General features: G+C 40.0%; 1 protein-coding gene across 4 annotated transcripts in view; it reads right to left on the minus strand.

The window, feature by feature from the left end:
- Positions 1–23917, minus strand: part of dnah2 (dynein, axonemal, heavy chain 2) — a 136634-nt gene extending 112717 nt beyond the window's left edge. For all 4 annotated transcript variants that reach the window (XM_028954457.1, XM_028954373.1, XM_028954539.1 and 1 more), the window contains exons 1-9: positions 23800–23917; positions 21704–21762; positions 20348–20430; positions 19403–19585; positions 18334–18562; positions 15753–15863; positions 13132–13370; positions 11564–11755; positions 6070–6227 (exon numbers count right to left, since the gene is read on the minus strand). In XM_028954457.1, coding sequence (XP_028810290.1) covers positions 6070–6227; positions 11564–11755; positions 13132–13370; positions 15753–15863; positions 18334–18562; positions 19403–19585; positions 20348–20430; positions 21704–21725 — 1217 coding nt within the window. In that variant the 5' untranslated portion in view covers positions 21726–21762; positions 23800–23917. The remainder of the gene's footprint in view (positions 1–6069; positions 6228–11563; positions 11756–13131; positions 13371–15752; positions 15864–18333; positions 18563–19402; positions 19586–20347; positions 20431–21703; positions 21763–23799) is intronic.
- Between the last annotated feature and the right edge of the window lie 405 nt (positions 23918–24322).

Consider the following 24322-nt stretch of genomic DNA (forward strand, 5'->3'; position numbering starts at 1 on the left):
CTTGATTAGAAACTGATGTTGGCATGCCATAGAACATTTGTCATGTTGAATAATGAGTTTTAAGGGGAAGTATGTTACTTCTAACAAAAGCACCCATGATAGCTGTGAAATGGGTAGCCATTTTTTCAGACAAAAGTTTGTCATTCTTCAGAAAGTATGCCATAACAACCATTGTCACTATTTATAACTATTTTTTTGCAACCAAAATTCAATGCGACAATTGAGTTTGACCATTTGAATAGATTACTGTTCAGGATAAGTGTGCAGTGACACAATATTACAAATAACTACAAAATTGTGCATGAACTGTATTTTTAAGTTTTCCATTGTATGTTTTCTATTTCCACCTCAGAATGTAAAATGGTATTGCATTCTTTATTCATGTTCTTTAAATGATCTTGAACTCCAAACAGAATTAACATATGGGGGGGTAAATAAAACTTGCCTCAAATCCTGGCTGGTAATTAAAACCCAATTAAATGAAATGCAAAAAAGCCATAAACATCTTTGAAAGTCACAAAAGCACCCATCAGCAAACCACTTATTACGAACAGCTGATAGTAGAGCAGTATTTTGCAGATTTCTTTGCTTATGATGACTCATGTCAAATCCCTAATCACAATGGGGCTCTCTACTATTCTCAGCCTCTCTATAGGCCGTAACACCTCAGCAGAAGGCCCTGTTCTGCAGTGCATGCTTTATGCTGCTATAAACTGTGGACAGTTGATTGCCGTGCCCTTAACCCCAGGGGATCCATGAGGGAAGGGGTGAGAGAAACAGAGAGAGGGAGAATTTTTTTTGGCATCTTAAGAAAGTGTAAATCCTTCCAATTTGCAGGCTAATTAAGGAAGGATTATTCAGTTGTTTAGCAGAGGGGTGGTGACCACCAGGGTAGGTAGTATTCACAGAATAAAATTAATCAAATAGAATGAGTGTGTGTGTGTTTGTGTGTGTGTGCGTGCGTGTGTGTGTGTGTGTGTGTGTGTGTGAGGAGAGAGATGCCCACTTACTAAAAACCCATCTGACCAGTGTTGTGGAAGATCACCTTATTTAAAATGTAATAGAAATAAAATGTAATGTAACTATTTCAATTCCTAAATGAAAGTAATTTAACTATATATTTCATTACTTTTTGATGACTTTTATAAATTATGAAACCAAATTTTGTAACCTGGCAGTAGTTACATTGACTACTGTCAAACAGCCTTCAAGACTTAAATTAATATAACTTCAGTACTCATTTTAATGTAAGATTATATAGCCAAAAGCAACCGTTATATAAAAAAACTTTCAACAGCATTGAATAATGTCAAGAACTTTAAAGTCATCTGCCCTTCTTACCTCCGTCCTAGTATACTAGCACTTGTTTACTGTCAAAACACACCTGGCAGGCCTGTAGCATCATTTTTCTCCAGCAGACCACTTTCCTTGCAGTATCACAGTAAGATGATACGGATGAATTAAATCATTTCAATCAATAGCCGCTTTAATACTTCTATTGGTCATGCAACAATACAACAATACATCACAGTATGCAAAGTTCAACAAAATGTACCTTTCTGTGTGCAGATGATCCATATTAAAATCCTTTCCTATTTATATTTATTGGGGGTGCATCTCGTTCTTTTTACTTTAGTGAAGGCTTTTGATGGCAGGGTACAGCACAGACAGGTTTGATGCACGGTAACTTGTCACATTCAACTAACAAGGTCTGCTTTACACTGAGTGATGATCACCACAAATACTGCAAATACCACTTCCATGTTTGCTGCTACACCACTATTATTAAACATTTTGGCAAGGTTTTCTCTAACTAAAATTGTAATAAGAAATCTTTCTGTAACTGTAATTTAATTAAACCTATTGCTCCAGTAACTGTAACGGATTAAAAAAAGTGGCCCAGTAATCAGAAGGTTGCTGGTTCGAATCCCGACCCACCAAGGTGCCACTGAGGTGCCACTGAGCAAAGGACCGTCCCCACACACTGCTCCCAGGGCTCCTGTCATGGCTGCCCACTGCTCACTAAGGGTGATGGTTAAAAGCAGAGGACACATTTTGTTGTGTCACCTTGTGCTGTGATGTAGTGTTTCACAATGACAATCACTTCACTTTCGTGGATTTGACTTCTAGAGACTATGGGGGTGGTAGAAGCTTAGTGGGTACCACACTCGCCTATGAACCAGAAGACTACAAAAGACCAAGTCACAGGTTCAAACCCCACTTACTACTACTGTTGTAGCACAACACCTAAGATGCTCCATGGGGACTCTCCATGTAACTACCGATTTTAAGTCACTCTGGATAAGGGCGTGTCATAAATGCAAATGTATATCCCGCAGATGTTGACTACTGCATCATCTCTCCAGAGCTATAGTTTCAGGGATGCACTGATGCCTTTTTTCCCTTTGTTTCATCATATCAAATTCAAAAGCTTCCAACCCACTGCCAGGTGCTTTTATGACTAACCAAATAATTAGTATTATTTCATTCAGTGTCATAATGACATGGCTGATTGAATCCTTACAGTCAAATTCAGTTTTAAGATTAAAAAGTTACCTAACATTATGAAGCTAGGCAGTGGTGATGGAAAAGGATAAGAGATAATCCAATAAGTTTAGAAAAGAGTGTCCATTGGGGATGAATGAGTTGACCAGTCATGCAGGAAGACACAGTGACTGTTTATATTATCCTGTGCTCTTGCATCTGAGGTGACATCCCTTTGAATGACACTCACAGAAATACAATAAACCCCTATTATCTTCAAAGGTAACGGTGAAGATTGTGTGAGAGAAATATGAAGCATTTCATATTTAAAGGGGTCCATCTGAACATGTACTTTGTCCACTGGACAGCAAATCTGATTTTATTAAAGGAAAATATTAGAAACAGAGAGCAATAAGCATTACACAGCAAGGTCTTATTTCATATAGGCTGTCTTCTCAGGTGAGTTCACATAACTCTCTCTGAAAGGTTTATAACAGCACCGTGGCAGTGATTACAACCATGTGGAGAGAAAAATCTTGTTTGAATTCTGAGAATCGCCAGAAAGGTTTATGTTCAATCCATGAGTGGATCAGTGAGAGCAAGGAGGTGACAGAAAGGGTTAAAGATTAGTAAGACATTGAGGGGATCTCTGCCCTGCTCTCTGGGCATGATCCATTTAAACGCATTGTCTAGAAAATCTAACATGATTGACTCAGTAATTAAATAAGGAGTAAAAGGGGAAAAAACAGAGCCTAACAAAATGGAAAAGAGTGATGCAGAGGGAAAAAAACAGTACAGAACAACAGACAAAGAAAAACCATTAAAAGAAAAAGCTGAGGAAAAAAGACAGAATCAGGATTAGAAAAGTGAGAAGGGATTATAAATGGAATATGTATTTAACTTCACATGTTCCATGAGAACAAATTGGAAAAATGCATATTAAGGATAATCTAAAATGTATAAAATATTTCTCTTTATTTTTTTTGCTACATACCAATGATGAATAACACAATAGCTCAACTTTAACTGAAGAGTGGGAGCCTTCACTTGTTACGGAAGATGGTTCCAGAAATACAATTAGCCTTTTAACAGATATTAGTTAGTGTGTTGTTTAACGCTGTGAATTATCCAAGTCCAGATAATAATAATAAAGAATAACTTACATAGTTAGTAATATCTGTTTCTTACGAGGGAGAAAAAGGGAGAGCGACATGACAAGGCAGCAGGGAGGAGAGACCGATACAGAGGCCAGCAGGAGGACAGCAAACAGAGAGGTCAGGCTGTAGCTAACACCACATTAATCATGTGTCAGAACACTCCGGTCAAAGGTACACACACACACATTCACACACACACCATATCGATAGACTCACAGGGGGCTTCACAAAACCAAATAAACAAATATCTCCTGGTCCACAGTTTTCACAGAATAGTGTCATGTGACAGAAAAGGGAGGAAAGAAAAGCCACCTTTTCAATGTAATGCTGGACAGTGTGGTATCAGAGAGGCCTTTGCAAAACTTTAATCGATTTCCTGTCCTAATGGGTCTTGCACACTGCTTCATGTAGTATAGATCAGTATGAAGGCGGTTCACTGCACCTGGACTAAGGAACAAAGGTGCCACATGAAGTTTCTTCTTTGTTCTGCTGGTGACAGAATGTCGCCACACTAGTGGTTTATGACAGCCAAAAACAGTCCTTTAGCCATTTCCACACAACCACACCAATCTTACACAATGCCCCAGCACTGAACTTTGTGTGTGTGTGTGTGTGTGTGTGTGAGCGAGAGTGACTGTTTGGGTATGTGAGTGTGTCATATGCTCTATCACAATGTCTGTTCTTATATCCATCCTCTACACATCCAGACAGTTTTGTACCTCATCCATCCATAACACCGATAGTCAGCTGTCACTATTTCATTTCTGGGGCTGAGTGGGTGCTTCCAATGTATGAAAAATGAGATTTGCCCCTGTAAAAATGTTAGAAGAATGATATTTTTAAAAAATTGATGTGAAGAAGCTGGGTGGAACATATTGGGTGTGAGAGGAAGTGGGAGTGAAAGCTTGTCTGAATACACAGCTCAGAAATCAGCAAAAGTGCTCAAAAGCACTCTCAGAAATCAGAAAGTGCTCTCCTCTAATTGGCTGGATGGGGTTGGCTGCACTCTTGGACTCCAAGACCCCTCCAGTCAGACCCTGAGGACCTGCAGCATTTTCCGCACATTCAAACCTCCTATGTGGAATTACACAGGCCTGTGATTTCCAACACTGGGGACACTGGCAGCACCAGAGAGAGATGAAGCTTGGCTTAACTCTCCTTCTTCACACTATCAATAAGGGTGCTATCTAAGGACCTTTTTAAATTTGCCTTACACTATCAGAATATGGGAGCCATGCAATGAGGTATATCATGACTTTTCAGTAGCAGATAGTACCATTGTTTTAAACAAGGCAATATGTAATTGAACAGAATATGGCATTCTGACTATATTCAACATTACATTTACATTTACATTAACAGCATTTATCAGACGCCCTTATCCAGAGCAACTTACAACCAGTAGTTACAGGGACAGTCTCCCTGGAGCAATTTAGGGTTAAGTGTCTTGCTCAGGGACACAATGGCTGTAAGGTCTTCTGGTTCATAGTCGAGTGTGTTACCCACTAGGCTACTACCACCCAGTGATACATACCATGTACCATTTATTTTCATAGAAACTAACCCGGCCACTGGGGATGCATGTGACCCGGGGTCCTGGACACGGGCAGGGGGGCTTCAGGGGAAAAAGGTTGGAAACGACTTCTCTAGAGCACAGGTTGAGCTACACACATCCACACCTGACACCAGAGATAATCTCTCTGTATGTTTTTTTCAGAACAAAGTAAACAATGAACCTTTCAGCAACAGTTCAGGAGATGGATGGAGATGGACTTCAGGATGAAGCATTTATGACACAGCAAGCAGAAACACTGGACATGACACCAATGATATGTTACACCATTAAATGAGCAGAGATGCTACATAAGAACTGGACAGTGTGTCTGTGAAAAGGACACACTGGATGCAATGGGGTTCCATTACCTTTAAGTCTAGGCAGCGAATACTATAGTCACTACAGTGGATACTATAGATCAAAAGTCTACACTAGTTATGTGCTTAAGAGCAGTGGTTCCCAAAATTATATTACTAAACATTAACTGTAAAAAAACAAAATCTGTATAATTCTGTATGCTCTATAGGAGAAAAAATGGCTTTTACAGTAAGCTCTGTAATTTTTCAATGCATTTGAATGGTGTAAAGTATAAAGTGTGGTCTTTCTGTACTTTATCACATCTGTGAAACCCCAACTTCGACACAAGCTTCCATCTCCATTTGGCTGCTCCCGTAAGGAGCATTATACAATACATCAGTGTCCAAACTGCTGAAAAAATACAAATGTGAGAATCGGAACAATATCAAAGCTCCCAGCAATGCAAAGTGGACTATTCTAACAAAGTTGAGGTAATGTTGGATTGTAAGGTTTAGATGGATATTGCATCTGCATAAGGTGGAGGTGTATTGTGAGAGTGTGTGAACTGTACTGTACCTGTGATGTATCTTTGAAATGTTATGATATTGTTCTTTCCATTTCTGGCAACATTGGATGCAGTCATTCAGGGTCTTCTTGCTGGAGATGACATAGCCCTCAAAGATCCGTTCCAGAGAGATTTCTTTGCAGCACAACCTGATGATTTCATTACTCATCTGTAAAGACACACACACACTTTGAGGTACTATGCCTTCCAATTTCACAAAGGACATGATAATGTCACAGCATAATTCGTCAATCAAGTCTTTAAAATATCTGTTAAAGTTTTCTTGTAATGTGGAACTGAGCCAGAGATTTAAGACACTGCAGATGAATGCAAGAAAAATGCACTGTGAACATCTGCAGAGAGCAAGAATTTACTTTATGAAGAAATAGCTATTCGTTTTGTGTTTTTCATAAAGAGGCTGAGTTCAGGTAAGAGGCATCAATCAGGAACCCCACAAACCCACAAAAAATACAGGTGGCATGAGGAAAATAAAGCTGATAGAAGAGGGTGAAGAAAGAAAAAGAAAAGTTTAATTATTAGCAATGATGTCTAGAGTGGAGGATGTAAGACTTCTTTTTTCATTTCTCTGATCAGTGGTTTAATCCTGACAGAGAGACACCATGGACTATGGGGAGGCTGATTGTGAGACACAATGTGTGTGTGTGTGTGTGTGTGTGTGTGTGTGCAGGCACAGGCATGTGTGTGCATGGATCCGAGGAAAATGTGTTCTACAGGCTGATTACAGAGCCAGGCAAATTCAGGTTTTAATGAAGGAGGAGGGGGAAAAGAGGAAATTAAATTGATATGTAAATGACTAAAATTCTCATTTAAGCTAAAGGTTGAGAGAGTGCTACAGCATTAAACACCTTATGAGTTAATTATTATTAAAAAAAAATTTTGAGGAGGGGGTAAGGAATAGGTTAGAAAAACCCTGTGGAAAAAAAATCATCCCTGTGATCAGATTCTCATGAGTCTTGTAAGATGGGGCGTCGCAGGACCATGCTTTTGTTTTGCATAGCGGCCGTCTGCAAGAAGAAATGTAACATTCCTGTGCCAATTGTTGTGCATGAAAATTCAACACCTCTGTTTTACATGCCTTTTGTCGGACGGCCTTTTGTCGGCCTCCCCCGAGCCAAACGTGTGAAGTGTTGGCCGTCGGGACCGCCTACCCTCTTTGTCCTGCTTAGACGGGAGGCCCCCGAGCCAAATGTGTGAGGTGTCGGCCGTCAGGACCGTCCACTCTCTTTGTCTTCCCCAGATGGGAGGCACCGGGGCGTGACATCAGAAACAACAGGTTCTGATTGGTCTGTGAAAACTTCCTGTAGGCCAGTGACAACTTCCTGTAGGCCAGGGATATAAAGGTCTGTTCACATGTGGGGAAGGGACTTTTTTCTTTTCTTTCCCAGCTGTCTTTCCATCGAAGTCTGCCCTATCCTCTCATTTTTTCTCATGACTTCTCTTCTCTCTCCCTCTCTTTACTCTTTCTTCTCCTTTTTGTTTTCTCTGTAACATTGGTACCTTTTTACATACAATATTCACATGTAACTGCAATAATTATTTACCGGTGTTAATAAATTAGAAATTGTTCATTTTTTAATCTATTGTGCCATGCCTCTTTCTGCCAGGTAACATCAAGTTGGACTGGTTTGAATACAGTGCTTTTGTGTGGAAGGAGAAAGAATTTTACTGCATTCTGTTCTCTCCCCACGGTCCTTTTACAGTCTTCTGTTTATCTTATGATTATATTATTTTTAATATAGTAGAATCAGCTGCTCTTCTTGAAATCCAGGAGTGAGAAGAAATGTGAATTTATCTGAAAGATAGAGGGACAAATGGGTGGAGGAGCAGTGTAAGATTTGGAGAACGTAAGATAAAGAAGCAGGCAGGATGTTTTTTAAGGAATGTGCCAGATGGTGTTGAATATCTGGGACAAGACGAGAAGAGGCAGACAGCTTGTGGCGAGGATCTCATGTAGGAAATAACAATGAGGATGTCAGCCCCTCAAATCCCGCCTACAATTATTACAAATGATCACTAAAAGCGCAGCGAATTTCCTTCCTGCTTTTCCATTTGTTATGTTCTTCCAGGCCATCCCTTTTATTTATTTATTTGCCTTTGTGCCACATGGAACAAAGCTGTGTCCGAGCCAAAAGTCCAACCCCTCCCACCTCCAGAGAATGAATAACAAGATTAAACCAGACACTGGCCTTTCCAACACACCGAATCCCCAACTCAGCAACAAACTGTCCTAATGCACAGCGAGAAAGGCACCAGCCTGGGGGTGGGGGTGTTAATACACACTGCTCCCATGAACATGCACATGGCCTCATACTCTAAACACCCTGTGATTAAGAATTATTAAGAGATGAGTCACCAACTGGACAAGAGAAAAGTGACAAATTTCTGTTCCATGTTTCCCTTCATTCATCTGTGAACATAATCTAATATTTAATAATATAATATATGAGCAAATGAGTATTTCTTTTATTATCTGATGCCACCGTGAAAGAAACTGTAGCCTGTTCCAAGCGGTCGCGGAACCAAACATTTACAGCATTTTTACAGCATTTATCAGACTCCCTTATCAAGAGCGAATTAAAATCAGTAATTACAGGGACATTCCCCCCCCAGAGCAACTTAGGGTTAAGTGTCTTGCTCAGGGACACAATGGTAGTAGGTGGGATTTGAACCTGGGTCTTCTGGTTCATAGGCGAGTGTTTTACCCACTAGGCTAGTACCACCCTACCAGGCCCACTTCACTTCCCTGAAACACGTCAGCTGCACCTGCAGCTACAAGCTCCTGCTCAGCCAGTGGAGCACGAGCTGGAGACGGACCAGGGCCTGATCCTAACAAATCTCCGATCCTCAAGCCACTCACCACAGTGCATTCACATCACCACAGAGCAGAATGCACAATGTTCTTGTAGATGATAATTATGTTACATCACAAAACTAACAGCCAAAAACAGGGCCGCAAGGGAACATTTATCATCATCAGCATCGCTCATTCCAGCAGATTGAAAATTCAATTCGTTTTTCTTCACCAATTACGTGGGAGGAAAAATGAACAGAAGAGGAACACCTCTCCCCATCCAGATCTTAAATCCCAAGGCACAGAATAAAAAAAGAACACATAACTGACACTTTTTTAATTCAGCATATTAAAAAGAAAGAGGAGAAATGTAAATGCTCAACATGGCTCTTCTTTCAAATATGTGCTTGATGGTGAGTAAATGCATTAGCTTGATTTTCTATTGGTGTTGCAGAGGGATGAGACCATAAATCCACATATCACCAGTGAGCAGATAAAAGAGCTGGACAGAAGATGATGTGATGATAGGCGTTCTGCAGGAAACAATTAGACATCTTTTTGTTCATGATTTTTCCCTTTCATATTCTTCTTTGCGTACACCTCACTGCACTGATGTATTATCAAAGGAGGAAAATGAAAAAAGAAATGAATGTGTGGGTAGGTGGGGTCAAGAAAAAAAAAAGAGTAAGGAGAAGAAATATGATGGTTCCTATGCAAGAGGAGCAGGAGGGTCAGAGCGTAATAATGAGAGGTTAAACGCTTTTTCCCTTCGCTCTGCTCTGCCACACCACTGGAGATTGAAATACAGCAGTAGGTATTAGAAGTGCAGAAGTGTGTTAGTATTCTTTTTGCTTGTGCAGCAGTACTCTGAGCACAGAAAAGCCAAGAACTGGCTGAACATCCCTGAGTCACTTATTGTGTGTGTGTGTGTGTGTGTGTGTGTACATGCTCTTTTGATTGGTTTATTGTGTCACCATTTGAAATTATCTTAAGTTTTTATTGCCATACCTATCCATGTCAGTTGGACCAGTAATGGAGTAACACAAGAATTCTGTGTTTGATCCAAACCATACAAACATGACACTTTCTTCCATGAATGTCTGGACCTATTCGTCATACAGTGCACACACAAGATGCTTCCTGTGCACTTAACCCATCATTCATTTTGAACAGTGGGCAGCCATGAAGAGCTGTGCGTAAGATAGGTACCTTGCTCAAGTGTACCTCAGTGGCTCCTTGGCAGTTCAAACCTGCAACCTTATCCGCCAGGTCACCAATGTTAGAATTAATCTCTGCATTTAATTTTATCTGTTAAGACTGGAGGATTAGCTGCCCCCTCTGTAACTGGATCCTGGTCTTCCTTATTGAAAAATAGTATGTCATCAGAAACAATTATGAAGCTCTGATGACAAGCAAATCTGGCACATGAACATCACTAAAGGCTTACATTTCAGGATGAGACTGCAGGTAGTGTGCATATTTTATTCATGCTAATTATGAAGCAAGAAATTTCATAGTTTCCCAAAACCGTTCAAAAGTTTAGGGTAATTTTGTTGTTTTAGTTTTAAAACAAATCCATTAAAAAGACATAAAATTGTCAAAACCTCAGTCCAAACATTGTTATTTCTGTAAATAACTCTGGTAGGAGGAAATGGATGGAATATGGAAGGGAAGTAATTGTCATTGTAAAACACTGCAGCACATCACACAGCGACACATTGGCAGTTTGGAACTCGAACTGGCATCATTCCGAATACGGGTCCATTTCCTTACCCACTAGGCCAACTACTGCCCCATATCTGCATACATCTAGAGAAGAACTTTTTCAGCAACAATAAGCTTTGAGTTCCAATGTAATGATGTGATGTGACAAAGGGAAATGTGGTGCAGAAAAGGTATTTTGAATCAAAACATTCATTTCACAGATGACAGATTTTTTTCTAAATAAATCACTAAATTAATCACAAATCTGACAAATACTACAAATACTGCCGGGGCAGTGGTGGCCTAGCGGTTAAGGAAGTGGTCCCGTAATCAGAAGGTTGCCGGTTCGAATCCCGACCCGCCAAGGTACCATTGAGGTGCCACTGAGCAAAGCACCGTCCCCACACACTGCTCCCCGGGCGCCGGTCATGGCTGCCCACTGCTCACTCAGGGTGATGGGATAAATGCAGAGGACAAATTTCACTGTGTGCACCGTGTGCTGTGCTGTGCTGTGCTGCTGTGTATCACATGTGACAATCACTTCACTTTCACTTCACTAATTAAAGTCAAGGTATTTATATGACAGACTGATTAACTTGTTGCAGCACATACTGTATACTAATATTTAAGTAATCACAATTACCCTATGTAAGCTTTTTTGATAAATTAACCCTATGAAAGTTAAGAAAATTTTACTTTAGGCCATGCCACTTTCATCACCAAAATACAATCCTAAAAGCCTAGAAGTATGTACTCTTATTGCAAAGCATGAGGAAGGCCAATTCCAGACAATTCCAGACTGCTTCTTGCCCCTGAGTGGCACACTAAACAATTTACTCTGTCCTCACACCTTGAGCCTGAAAATGGACACCCGCCTCCACTCAAAGAAACTCTACACAACCAACATTAAACGGATTTTGTCATAAATTGCTTTTAAATCTCTGCATTTTGCCAGTTGTATCATAAGGACTAACTTTCTCTACATTTACCTTACGGAAGAGGGGGGTGATCTTCTCACTGGTGCTGTAGTAGTCACATTCCTCCCAGATAATGCGGATGAGGATGATGATATGGTCCAGGTGTGAAGGGATCTGGTGAGGTTTGAGCTGAGACAGGTCCGCACAAGGCTCCTGCAGCAGTGTCAGGAATGACACGTTGGACTGGGCCTGGAGATAGCCGTCCTGCAATAATATTTCTGACATTATGTTCTTGCTGCTGACGGTGAACCAACAATACATTTTTATGCAAAAACCACACAAGACCAGTTTTCTTAATTTACATGTGAATTGGAGAGGTAAAAGTCCAAGTTGTCCCTTACTTCATCTGCAGCAAGACCATTCTCATATTTAGAAAATGTGGGCATTAATTGTGAGTACCAGATTAATGATGGGTGTAGAGGCATAGAACTCACCCTAAAGAGCAACTCCAGCAGCAACTGCAGCTCTAATAAATGCAGTCAGGCTGCTCACGCTGATGTAAGATGTGGGTGTAAAATGTGAATATCAACTAATCAGATGGTAATCAGCATAAGGCAACATTTGCAGCAGTCAACTCTGCAGCAGAGCTTGATGGGTGAGAGACTTCAATGTTTGTTTCATTTCTTTGGGTAAAAGAGAGTCATATCTTCATTGTAACCATGCTTACCAAGGTATTACATCAGGATGTTGAAGCACTTCTGAACAAAACCTTAAAAGTTTTTTTATTTATAAAAAAATGTTTTCCATGATGGAAAATATGTTGCTCAAGGACAGTTTCTGCCTCACAATTAAATAATCTGATCAGTCTCAGGAAGCATCTAAAATTGAAATCTCGGATAAATTGAGGCCCTAACATGGAACTGAATGGCTGCACCACCCTCATGTCAGGCACGAGGTAAGTCATGTGATTGTTTAAACTGAAATGTGGCTCCTGCCCATTCATTGCAGCACTAACAGTACGACGCAGAAGAGAGAAGCCCTTTCCCAAGCAATTCATATATCATTCTCGCTCCCGTTCTTTCCTCACACCATTACCCCTCCATTATAATCCCTCCTTTCTTCAACAGCCCCTCCTACATTTCCCTCTGGGCTCCAATTCAAATCTCATATGTGGTTTCAGATCCTTGTGGTCTTTTTTTATTTCACAGTTGATGATCTCACACCAGTCTGAAATGGTAAAGGAAATGCAACACCTACTTCATCTCACCAACTGACATTCATCATATTTTTCCTCTTTCTTTTAATAAATATGTTGTCCATGAAGGACTGAAAATAGGTCTTTTTCAAAAGAGAATCTCTGCTTGGACCTGGTAACTGTGGTAGTAATTTGTCTTCTTACCTGCTACGTGGATAAGCTACAAAAAGTCTTATTTCCTGTGTTGAGGGGCTCACATTCCAATGTTATTGAAAAACCTCCTTTGTCAGCAACATGTGAACATGTGGCCATGTATTGGCCAAATATTTAGGCCCAACTGTCCTCATATCCTTCATTACTTGAACCAGCATTAATCACTATAAAACATTGTAATTAAGTGTTATGGAATGTTAAGGAATAAATCTCTCTCTCTCTTTAATCATACCTGGATCTGCTTAGCCATCTTAGAGAAAGATGCCACATACGTAGACTTGGAGAGCTGGAGGATGGCCTGAACATGCTGGACGCCAGGTTTCTGCAACTGCTGGCTGATGCCAGACAGATCCGAGCAACGGCTCTTCCAGAATGCCAGCTCTGCCAGGGGTCCTAGACTGTCCCCCATCTCCACAGTTTCCTGAGCATTCAGCACATCCCTAATCTGCCGTGTCCAGTGTATCATCACCACTACAGAGGCCAGGAGGAAAATGGGAGAAGGGAGGTGGAGTTGAAAAAAATTAAGAAAAGGGAGGTGCAAAAAATAGAAAAGCCTGAATTGAAACTGTTTATTTTTTACTGTCTTGTTTTATTCCTTAAGAATATAAAGTATAAGTAAACCCTGGGCTAACCTACAGTTACACCAGTTAGGAAAGCTTCAATGTAAATATAATTCACTCATTTTTTTTTTTTAAGGATTTTAAAGACTCTCTTAAAGATGTTTTTTATCATTTTACTGTTCCTTATGATCCCTGACCGTTTCCAAACACAATATGCAAGCTTATTTCTTTTTACAGCGAGGTAATTATTAAATCAATGTGAATTCTTGTGTGTAAATGTAAGATGTATATTATTTGCAGGAATAAATCAAAATGTTAGCACATAAATCTCAAATACACTCAAATAAATCTACTCTCCCTTCCAGAAAAGAAAGTAACTGTCTTAAAAACAATGGATACAATAAAACACATGCATACACTGTAAAACACACACATATATAACAGTGCAACAGTTTTAGGCAGGTGTGAAATGCTATAAGCTAAGAAAGGTTTTAAAAATGAGAATGAAAAAAAATATTTTAACAAAAAACAGTCAATGAACAGAAATCTAAATCAAAATTTAGTGTGACCACCCCTTGCCTTCAAAACAGCATAAATTCTACAGCATAAATTTTGCTAGGGGCAGTGGATGGCCTAGTGGGTAAGGAACCTCACAACCTTGTGTTGGTTGCAGTGTTTGGCTATTCCCAATTTTATCCACAGTTTCTGTTTAAGGTAAGTAATGTTTCAACTGAAATGCGAAAAATTATAATCACCAACACTAATGTGTACAACTGATAATTTGTCCATGTGACCCTTTAAGAATTTATGCTGGTTTGAAAGTGTAACTTTCACTAAAGTGTAACTTTGCTAAAAGAAAATGATCTAAGATTTTTTAAATGCATTTTAGTTCAAAATGATTTTACACTTGCCTAAAACCTTTGCAAAGTATTATATATACAGCGGGTAAATTAAGTATTGAAAACATTAGAAATAAATATATGCTATTTTGCTATTGACATGGAATTATCATCAGAATGTCTTAACACATCCACACGTACAAAGAAATCGAAGTTACGATTACTGACATTTATCACTTCATACAAGGGCCCTTGTTGGTCAAGACAGCTTTAAGACAAGGACTGGAGCGATATAGTGACTTGATATGTTGATGCAAAATATGCATGCCAATGCATTTGATCCTAACAAAGATGATGGCTCGGGAGAGTAGCAGCAACGCCATTGACTCCAAATTTCAACAGTGCAAGAAACACAATCGGTTATCAAAGACGAACAAATCGCTGTACTACAATGTAGAAGCTATTCTGTGGTCTGTACTCAATGTTGTAGAAGCCTAGAAAAGGACACCTTAGTGCGTGGGGCGTGTTTCCACCCCCACCAACCATCCCTATTTAAGACACCTCCTGTATTGAAAAACTAGACAAATGCATTGCTCAACAGTGCTCATTTTTTCATTGCTCATTTTGGCCACTTCTATCACAGTCTATAAATCCTGATGGTTCCATAGGCCATGAACTCCAATCTTTAGTTCTTTTCATAGATATTCTATACAATTCAGGTCAGGTGACTGGCTGGGACATTCTTGCAGCTTTCACTGAAATCAAATTAGATTTTCTTTGGCAGTGTGATGGGGATAAATCGTCATCATCCTGGTAAATGGCAGAATGTCTTCAATCTATTTTTCCTTCAATTATGAGTGCCTTTTGACCTCCAAACATGGTGTATATTCAAAGAGTAATGTTTTGGTCTTATCTAACCAGCATTACACAGGCTTGTCTGAATATTGATCAGCACACTTTAAAACATGCTTTGACTTCATCAATGGAGTTTTGCATGATGAGTGTGCATAAAGACCATGGCAGTTGAGTGCATTACTTACTCTTTTCTTTGAAACAATTGTACCCGCTTAATCCACGTCTTTGGGTTCCCCTGTTTATGGCCAGTTTAATGTGAAATTATGTTCTTTTCACTTCTTAATTTTTGCCCCAAAATTGCTCACTGGAAGCTTCAGTAGTTTACAAATCCTTTCCAATGCCATTAGTATATTTTGTGACAATAATAAGGTTGCAAAGGTCTTTGGTTTAACTCATCTCGAGATGTTGGGACTGAACCAGCTGATATGAATTTGCTAAAGGTGAGAATTTCATGTCAATAGCATCTTTAGAAAGTATTAATGTAAAAAATTGTCCAGTACTTATTTAATCTGGAATATTAACCATATGATCCAGGATCAGATTTATCCTAGACAGTACTTAATCAGTTCCAAACTACCCTACATGCCCTTTGGTCTTACTCTCCAGTCTCTGCACCAGATCCTTGTGCTTGGTGGCCACCTCAGGGCTGTACTGCATGGCATCTTTTGGGATATAAAGCACCGTCTTTCCCAAAAGTTTAAACCTTGTATCTATGGGAAAACACAGACATTAAGAGCATTGATATTTACATCGATCTGGGCCAAACATTGCATATTCACAAATTAAATATGTGCATTTACACAATCACACAGATGTCACTGCTGCTGCATGCAATAAAAATGCATATCAGTTGCTGCACCTCTCTTGCCAGCATACAATAGTGATAAGCACTTACAACGTTGCCATATCAACAAGATAGTTTAGAGTTAGCGGGAGATAGGGTAGAAAAGGGTTAAAAAGGGTTAGAAAAAAAAAAAAGACATGAAAGGAAATGCTGAACTGAGAGCGGGGATCTGAGCGAAAGCAGCATGAAGCAATGAGAGGATGAAGAGATGAAAGACAGGGGAGGCCAGAGTGGCAAGTGCTTCTGCCGCATTGCTGCCAGGAACAAGGGATAGTTACAAAACAAATAAGATAGTGGGACCAGAGGCACTTACTGGGAGGAACACAATGACAGCATATTACAGCCTTCGATTGGCTTTGAGACAAAGAAGAGCCCAAAGAGCCACCGAACAATAAAGGGAAATACTAGAAATGGAAAAAAGACAGAGAGGTAGAAGAAAATAATGAGACAACACCAAGTGTGTGGTGAGCAAGACAGGCAGCTAATAAGCCTTGGCAAGAGAACCGGGGATAGAGTCAAGAGAGCCATGTTTCAATCAGAGCTTCTGCAAAATGTAGGTTGAAAGGATGCATTGGTTAGTGTCCAGCTTGTTTGTTAGGGTGCAGCAAGAAGTCATCCCCTTCTGTTACTCCTAAAAACATGCCACAGAAAAAATCTTGACCAATAATTTAACTTTTCAAAGGAAAGAGGCAGCACAGCAATAGATTAGTCGAGGATCTGATATAAAACTGATTTTCCCAGAAAATGAGTGACAGTGTGCATGACAATTTCAATGCCTCTCATTTCAATGCTTCTTCAGCTCTTTTCTTTACTTTTTTTTTTTTTTTCTTTCCTTTACCTATGGGGTTCTTTACATTGACTTGAAACTTCATGAGCTTTAGCAAATGGACAATGTTTTACCAAGTCAGATTTCTACCCCTCAAACTCTGACATAACTTGTCATCATTTTAGGATTGGGCCAGAGTAAAATCAATATACCAGGAGCCTGAGCGATTCTCCCGAACCACGGAAAATGATTTTTAGAGCTGACTAACGATGTGAATACATCATCCTTGGTCCCAGACTACACACTGCGACTTTATTGCCTCAGCGAGTTAAATCTGTATTAAAAAGTAATGTTACAAGCACTTGCAGCAGATTGTTTATCCTGGAGGCTTGATTTGTCTTTTTTCAGGCATATTCTGCAACCTTCAAATGTATTTTCTTGGATTGCAGTCAGTTTGACTGAACACGATGTGCTGAATGTACGCTGGGGGAAAATTAAAGACAATGTCAGAAATACCAAACACATCCCTGATTACAAACTCCACCATACATCATCAAAAGATATAAGCAGAAAAAAGAAAACTGACAAAACAAACTTGCAGATTACACCTTCTCTGATGTGGCCAATTTGTTTTTATTTGTCAGCATGTGCAGAAAAAGTGATGTGTGTCAGAGTGGTTGAGGACAATTAGCATAATAATTGGACCATCACAGTGCACCTCTGTGCCTCATGATTACTGCCAAATACCTTCTTTGTGAGGGAAGGGTAACTTGGTTTACCTACTCCACTGAGAAATAAGAGCAACCCCTCTGGGAATTGCAGCAGCAATTCTAAATTCCAATAACCCTGCCATGAACTACAAAAACAGATCAATGGTCTACACGTAGGAGCTGTCTTCACCCCAGTGGGAAAAGAACAATAATCTTCCTTGTCAGCATCTGTTTTGCAAGGAGAAGATCATTCGAAGCGGTATGTAGGTGATGTCTCATTCAGGAAGGCCCAAAACTAGAAGGTGTTCTAGGCTGAAGCTCTGCATGATGCTCCACTATAATTGCTGGTATGCTAACTTGACACAAGGTGTTTCTGTAATATAGCCCCTGATAAATATAGAAGCATTTTTTATGTCCAATGATCTCAAAGAGTTTATAAAGATTATAAACAATGTATATGTATGTTTGTGTAAATATCACAGTACTATTACTATATGAAGTGCTGAATGTTCTGTGAAACCTATTGTAATCACAGACATGTCCACAATGGTTAGATATACTCATAAACTAAATATTCAAAAATTACTACTATTATGGTGTGGGTGTTGCAGTAACAAAATGCAATATGAGTGTACTGCCAAAGGCATCATGCAACCTCTATACAGCCTACCTGTGTAACTGTAATAACTAAATGTAATAATTTGGACAATGGTTTGCTCTCTTTCTCAAGATGGTAGGCAAATTATATTTAATTTAGTCACTGATTTACAAAAAACACTGCAAACCATCTGTTTGTGTCCCAAGTGTTTTCAACAAGTGTTAAACTGTTAGTAGAGGTTGGATTTTTCACCTGTCCATACCTAATAAGGTGATAAGGAAGCGATCCATGTGTGTGAGGTAGTTGTTCTTGATGCTCTCAGGCCAGGTGGTGCTGAAGGTAACCAAGGGCACATGCCAGCCAGTCATGAACCGCAGGAGGGCCTCAGTCGCATCATCCCGTACTGTGCCAAAATGCACTGAGCTCTCGAATGTCTCCACTAGAATCACTGAATTAGCTGTGCGGATGAAGTACGTCAGCTGCTCGACCAGCTGTGTGAATGTGAAAAAGAAAAAGAGGACCGGATGTAAAATGAGCACTGCTGGAATTTTAGGGTATAGTGCACAACTGCTGATGTCAAACCTAACATGTTATGTTCATATTACAAACATAATTTGCAAATAATCAGGCTCAAAGTGTGACTGTAACAGAGATTCTAAAAACTAGAGGACCCAAGGCAGGGGATGGAGGGGATTTGCATATTTGCAGTAGGTGTGTTTTTAAATCCTTGACTAAACAGGTATTAACCCCCAGTCTCAGCATGTCTGAGACACAGTTTGGTGTCAGTGTGATGATGTTGTCATTGTGAACAAATGTCATGTTTAAGATTTTTATGCATTCATTTGTATAATTGTTTGGTAAAAGTAAAATGCTTGAATGCAAAGGACATATGTAATGTAAAGTGTTATGGCTATGATACATGAATACCGGAAAACTCAGATTAAACATCAGCAGCAGCACTGCATTGTAATAATTGAACCTTGAACCGTTTTTGGGATTCTGTTGAAGAGCAAATGAAAAATACGCTGATTTTGCTGCACAATTACACCTTGGTGAACTGAGTGGGTGTGGCCTTTTTGATATTGATATATGGAAAAATACACAAAACGAGTCAAGGTAAGTATCACTGAACAGTCTTACTTCTGTTAGTTTAGCAGTATTTTTTAATCATAAGCTATTTTCTTCTTTCTGTAAGGTTTTTCTTAGTATTCTTGCCATCTACCTGTTGACACAGGATTTCCATATCAAACAGTTCATGACAATCATCAAATACTTTATGCTTCCCTACAAATGATATATTTTAAGCTTCTCCAGCAGTTTAATGTCCATACCTGAGCAGGCATTTTGTGTTCAACTCTCAGCTCTCTAAAGGAGTCCAGGTAGCCGATGAGGGTCTGGATGGAGACATCATTAATGAACTTGTCCAGGGCTTGTTCATTCGCCTCACTCCAAGACTCCTCAGCCAGGCCAGACAAAGCCATGCATGATTTAAACAGCTTCCTCTGTTTTTTGTTCTTTTATTTTGTGGGGATGGGGGAGTTGAATGGGGAAAAAAGGGGAGGAAGAATGGGGAAAAAACAATGTTAATCAGCTGGTATTAAGGATATGTCACCAAATGTATGTATAAAACATAAAATCATTACACAGATGTTTTTGTGGTATAACACCCTTGTCTGCCAGCTGTTGAACAGCAGGGAGGCCTTCAGGTGGCCACACAGTGGGGGCAAAGGTATGGGTCACTGCATGTACACTGGTACCACAAAAAGGTGTAATTAAATTCTAGTAATTATCATATCCAAAAGGAAAGTAACGTCACGAGTTCACTCTCGCTTATACCAAACCACTCTGGTATTCTTTTCATTATCATTTAAAGCACCTCTTCTGAATCTGTATATGAATACCTTACCTTGTCAAATAACAGAGTTTGGATATGGTCATTTGTATGCTTGTATGAAAAATTTACCTCTGCACCACATTTTTACATGCCATTTGGCATTGGGCATCATAAAATAACCATTACCAGACTGTAGACATATGCCACATTCTCATAATAAGTGAGGCATCAAAGGTAAAAAAAAAAAGTGAATTGGAATAGGTCCTTAAGTATTCAGCTGAGTAAAACTCAAATTAGTAAGCAGGATCTCAAGGCAAGAAAGCCCCAGTGAAAATCTGTGAAATTTAGATTCTAGAGGGATAAGAATTGCAATCAGCATAACGAGTAACTTATCAATGCACATATTTAAATAGCACTAATTAATCATGAAGGAATCATTTACCAGGTCTTTGGTGTATGCATCCACAGCCTCCTCTGACTCATCTGATAGCACCTGAATGCATTCTGCTTGGGGATCATCTGTCTCTATAAGCCACACACACCCAAATGTTTGCAAATAAATATAAAGTCATCTAACATGGCGGACACATACATAAACCCACGGTTAATGAAATAAGTGCTAATCTAAAGTGGGAGATAATGTGGTCTCTTCTGAATCAATTTATTTATGTCTGTACCTTTTTGGGTGAGAAGTAGGGGAGTAAAACTCACTAATGCGCCTCTTCCCGAGTCTTGTGTGACAGTACAAAAAATATATATTTTTTTGTACACAGAACACCTGTAATGCTTTGCACATTTGCAAACCATGACAGTGGGTGGAGCTACTTTTTAGGGAAGGGGTGCAAAATTCTCTGGGTGATAAAAGCATGAGAAACGGGAGGTAACCTTTCCCCTTATGATGTCTGAGCTGCCGCTCTCTGAACGGTGAAGTAGAAAGGCCAAAGTAGTCTTTGCACCTATCGCCATTTCTAGCCACTGCCGGTCCATAGACAGGTTAGGGGAGCAGGCTAGGGGTATTCATTTGAAATAATCTCACAAATTTTCATGTCAGGAGACCTTTAAGAACAAAGAGTCTTAATAGTACTGTCACAGTTCCCGTTCCACCTCCCCGCCCGCAGAGGGCGTGTGAACATCCGCGAGGCTGACCACCCGGAAGCAGACCAGGAAGAGATCGGCTTCCTCTATAAATACTCAGCATCTTGAATCCTCACACCCTCATCATTGTGGTTTTTGCCAGGGTCAAACTTCAAAACTTGAGAGCCCTGTTCCTGATGTCGCCCCTGCTCAGCCCTCTTGTACCTTTGCTCTCACCACTGCCAACCTATGTGCCAAGATTCTTCTGTCACCTGCTTCAACTCCCCAAACCCAAGCCACAGTAAAAATTGAACTCTTGACCTCACCGTAAGCTTCCACCGCCACAACATGGTCTCTGTATACCAGCTCTCCCTCTCCTGTTGTTCTCTCATGCCACCTCCAGCCTGCCTACATCTCCAGCCTCTCCTATCATGTCTCCTAATGCGCCCCAGGCCCTTCCCCTGACTGTACCTATACAGTAGTATACAACTATTTCATTAATGGTATGCTCTGTTGCCAGGATACAACATTATTTGGTTATTTTTCATTATTTCTGTAATTTCTGAAATGTAAAAGAAAAAAGTTAAGTGGTCTGCAGTGGATGTGCTGTACTGCTGGTGAGTCCTCTTACCCTGCTCTTCGATATTAAACATGGGACAGACATGCATGCTTTTTTGAGTCTACCCAGAGTTTATATTCTAGACTCAAGTCGAACCTCACTTACCAAACGTTTTCTGGTCAGCCATGATTATATGGCCCTCTCCTGCAGGTTAAATGGTGGATCTGACACGAGTGATAAAAAGCAGAGATTATATTCAATGATGATGTAGGATTTAGGTTATTTTTATGCTCCAGGTTAAACTAAAAATATATATTACAATTCTTTACATTTAGATTTTTTATTGAAGTTCTTTTAGAAATAGGACTTGTGACTCTTCACAACAAAATGATTGTCATCACAAATACCATGTGTCTGGTCACACTAATACCACCAGTTTGTCTTGAAGTAAAAGTGAAGCGATTGTCATTGTGAAACAGCACAGCACATGGTGACACAAAGAAATGTCCTCTGCTTTTAACCATCACCCTTGGTGATCAGTGGGCAGCCATTGCAGGTGCCCAGGGAGCAGTGCGTGGGGATGGTACTTTGCTCGGTGGCAGCTCAGTGGCACCATGGTTTCCGGTAATCAGAACCGGCAACCTTCTGAGAACGGGTCCGCTTCCTTACCTGCCAGGCCACCACCGTGCCTTTTTACTTTAACCCTGTTTTCATTCCACATTTTATTTCACATGATGCTGTAGTGCAGTAATTGCTTTTTGATTTTTTCTCTTTTCCAATTTAAATAAAGTAGTACATTTGACCAAGATTGTCATAATCTTGGCCATCCCAGCCGTATAGTTTGAAACATATATTCCACCGCAGACAAGTATTTACAACTACAAATGTTATCTACAATTTACAGATTTTGCTTGAGTTGAGCATACATAAACTAAGCAATTTACTCTTAGCGTGAACCTATATCTCACGCTCCCTTTATTCCTCTAAAGCTTGTTCGTTTCACTGGGATACATACAAAAAGACCAATCAAATAACAAAAGGCTTATATATCCATACTGACTCAATGACAGGCTTGCAAGGCTTCAGATATGAAATTAGCCATTAGACAATGAAAGCACACTGCTGGTCCAGGGACATCTCCATCCACTTAACAGAAGGCTGAGAGGAGGAAAGTAACAACCAGTGTCTGTTTTGATCAGATGGAAAGCGCTGCACTGTTGCTCCTGTGCTTGATGAGCACAGCAGCATTATTTTTTAAATCCAATTAGAGAACATCATTTGGCAGTATATTTCAAATAATTAATAGACCAATACAATGCCTATCCAATTTGTTACACTGCTCTGTTGTGGTATTAAGATTTTTTTTTCAGTTTGCCCATTTACAACAATCAGATTCCTAAAACTGAATCAAATGGAGAAAAAAGTCAGATATAAATGTAGAAAACACACATTTTTGTCCATAAATGTACTCATTGACTGGCTACACCTTCAATTAGTACAGTTATTGTTACTGACAGTGCTGCATGGAGAACAGCGTGGTCAGCAGTGGCCTTCATGTGGTCAGCAGTGGTCTTTAGAGGAGAACTTGACCATTGATGGCAGGTTGTGGGTGTAGTATAAAATGCTGCGCCTTTAAATATATAAGACTTTCCCAGCAATAGGTTTGTTTTAAGGTGGATTCAGGCCCATGGTCAGTCAGATATTTGGACTATAAGTCCAAGACCTTTAATCATATTATGTGAACCAAGCTCTACCACATTATTTTCCTTGTTATCACTTCCAGTTCCTTGCTTTAATGGGACTTTGATTCACTTCCCATGATTCCTCTGGGATGGAACTAAATAAAAGTTACTGAGGTGCAGCAGGGGTGGGCACGGAACTCCTAAAGGTGTGTGCTGAGTGATCAATAACAGAAATATAGTCCTGTGAAACTGTAATGGAAGTTGATGATCTGAGTTCTCCAGAGGGAAAGCCTGTGGTGCAGAGAATGGGGCATTTCTGCCAAGAACTGCTGCAATACAGCACGTGTAGTTTAGGAATGTGACTAGATAATACTCAATATTTTTGTGGATAAAGACATTTATAGATGTTCTGATTTTTTCCACCCACTCTCTGAAAAACACCCTATATTTTCCTCATACCCGTTCTATTCTAGAACCATGTTTTTGTCACCCAAGGGTACACGGTGGCTAACTACATCGGCTAAAGTCTACTGAATAGTTGAAACAGCGCGCGTGCATTCACGGGAATGTTCGCCTTACCTTTCACATGCAGACAAACTAAAATGTCACCGCCACAGGGGACGTTTTACAGGGAGCGTCTAGACGCGTCCGTGTAGTTTTAAACAGAAAGACGCGGAGAACTTTCCGGGGTTCGATGGTGCAGCGCGTGTGGACGCGTAACCATAGAGACCGAGGAGGGGCAGGGCGCTACCCGACTTGGACTGCGCATGTGCAGAAATACGTCGGAAATGCGCTCTGTAGGAAATATAACTTCGCCTGTTTCTTTGTGCTGGACAGTCCGCAGAATATACTCTAGCATGCAGTCGAAGGCAGGTTACGTCTGCTTTATTCGTCAGTTCGCACATATCGAACTAAAAAAACCCGGGAAAACTCCCCCAGAACCAAACACACGTCGAAATATTTCTCTAACCCATTAAAATATTTGTTTAATTTATAATGACCCATTTGCAAAAGTCTGTCCTCTACATGCCAAGCCGATTCTACTATATCATTTTAAAACAGGACAAGTGAAATAAAGACATACTCCCACTTTTAGGGTGTG

Source organism: Denticeps clupeoides, chromosome 1 (genome assembly GCF_900700375.1).
Source record: "Denticeps clupeoides chromosome 1, fDenClu1.1, whole genome shotgun sequence".
Lineage (NCBI taxonomy): Eukaryota > Metazoa > Chordata > Actinopteri > Clupeiformes > Denticipitidae > Denticeps > Denticeps clupeoides.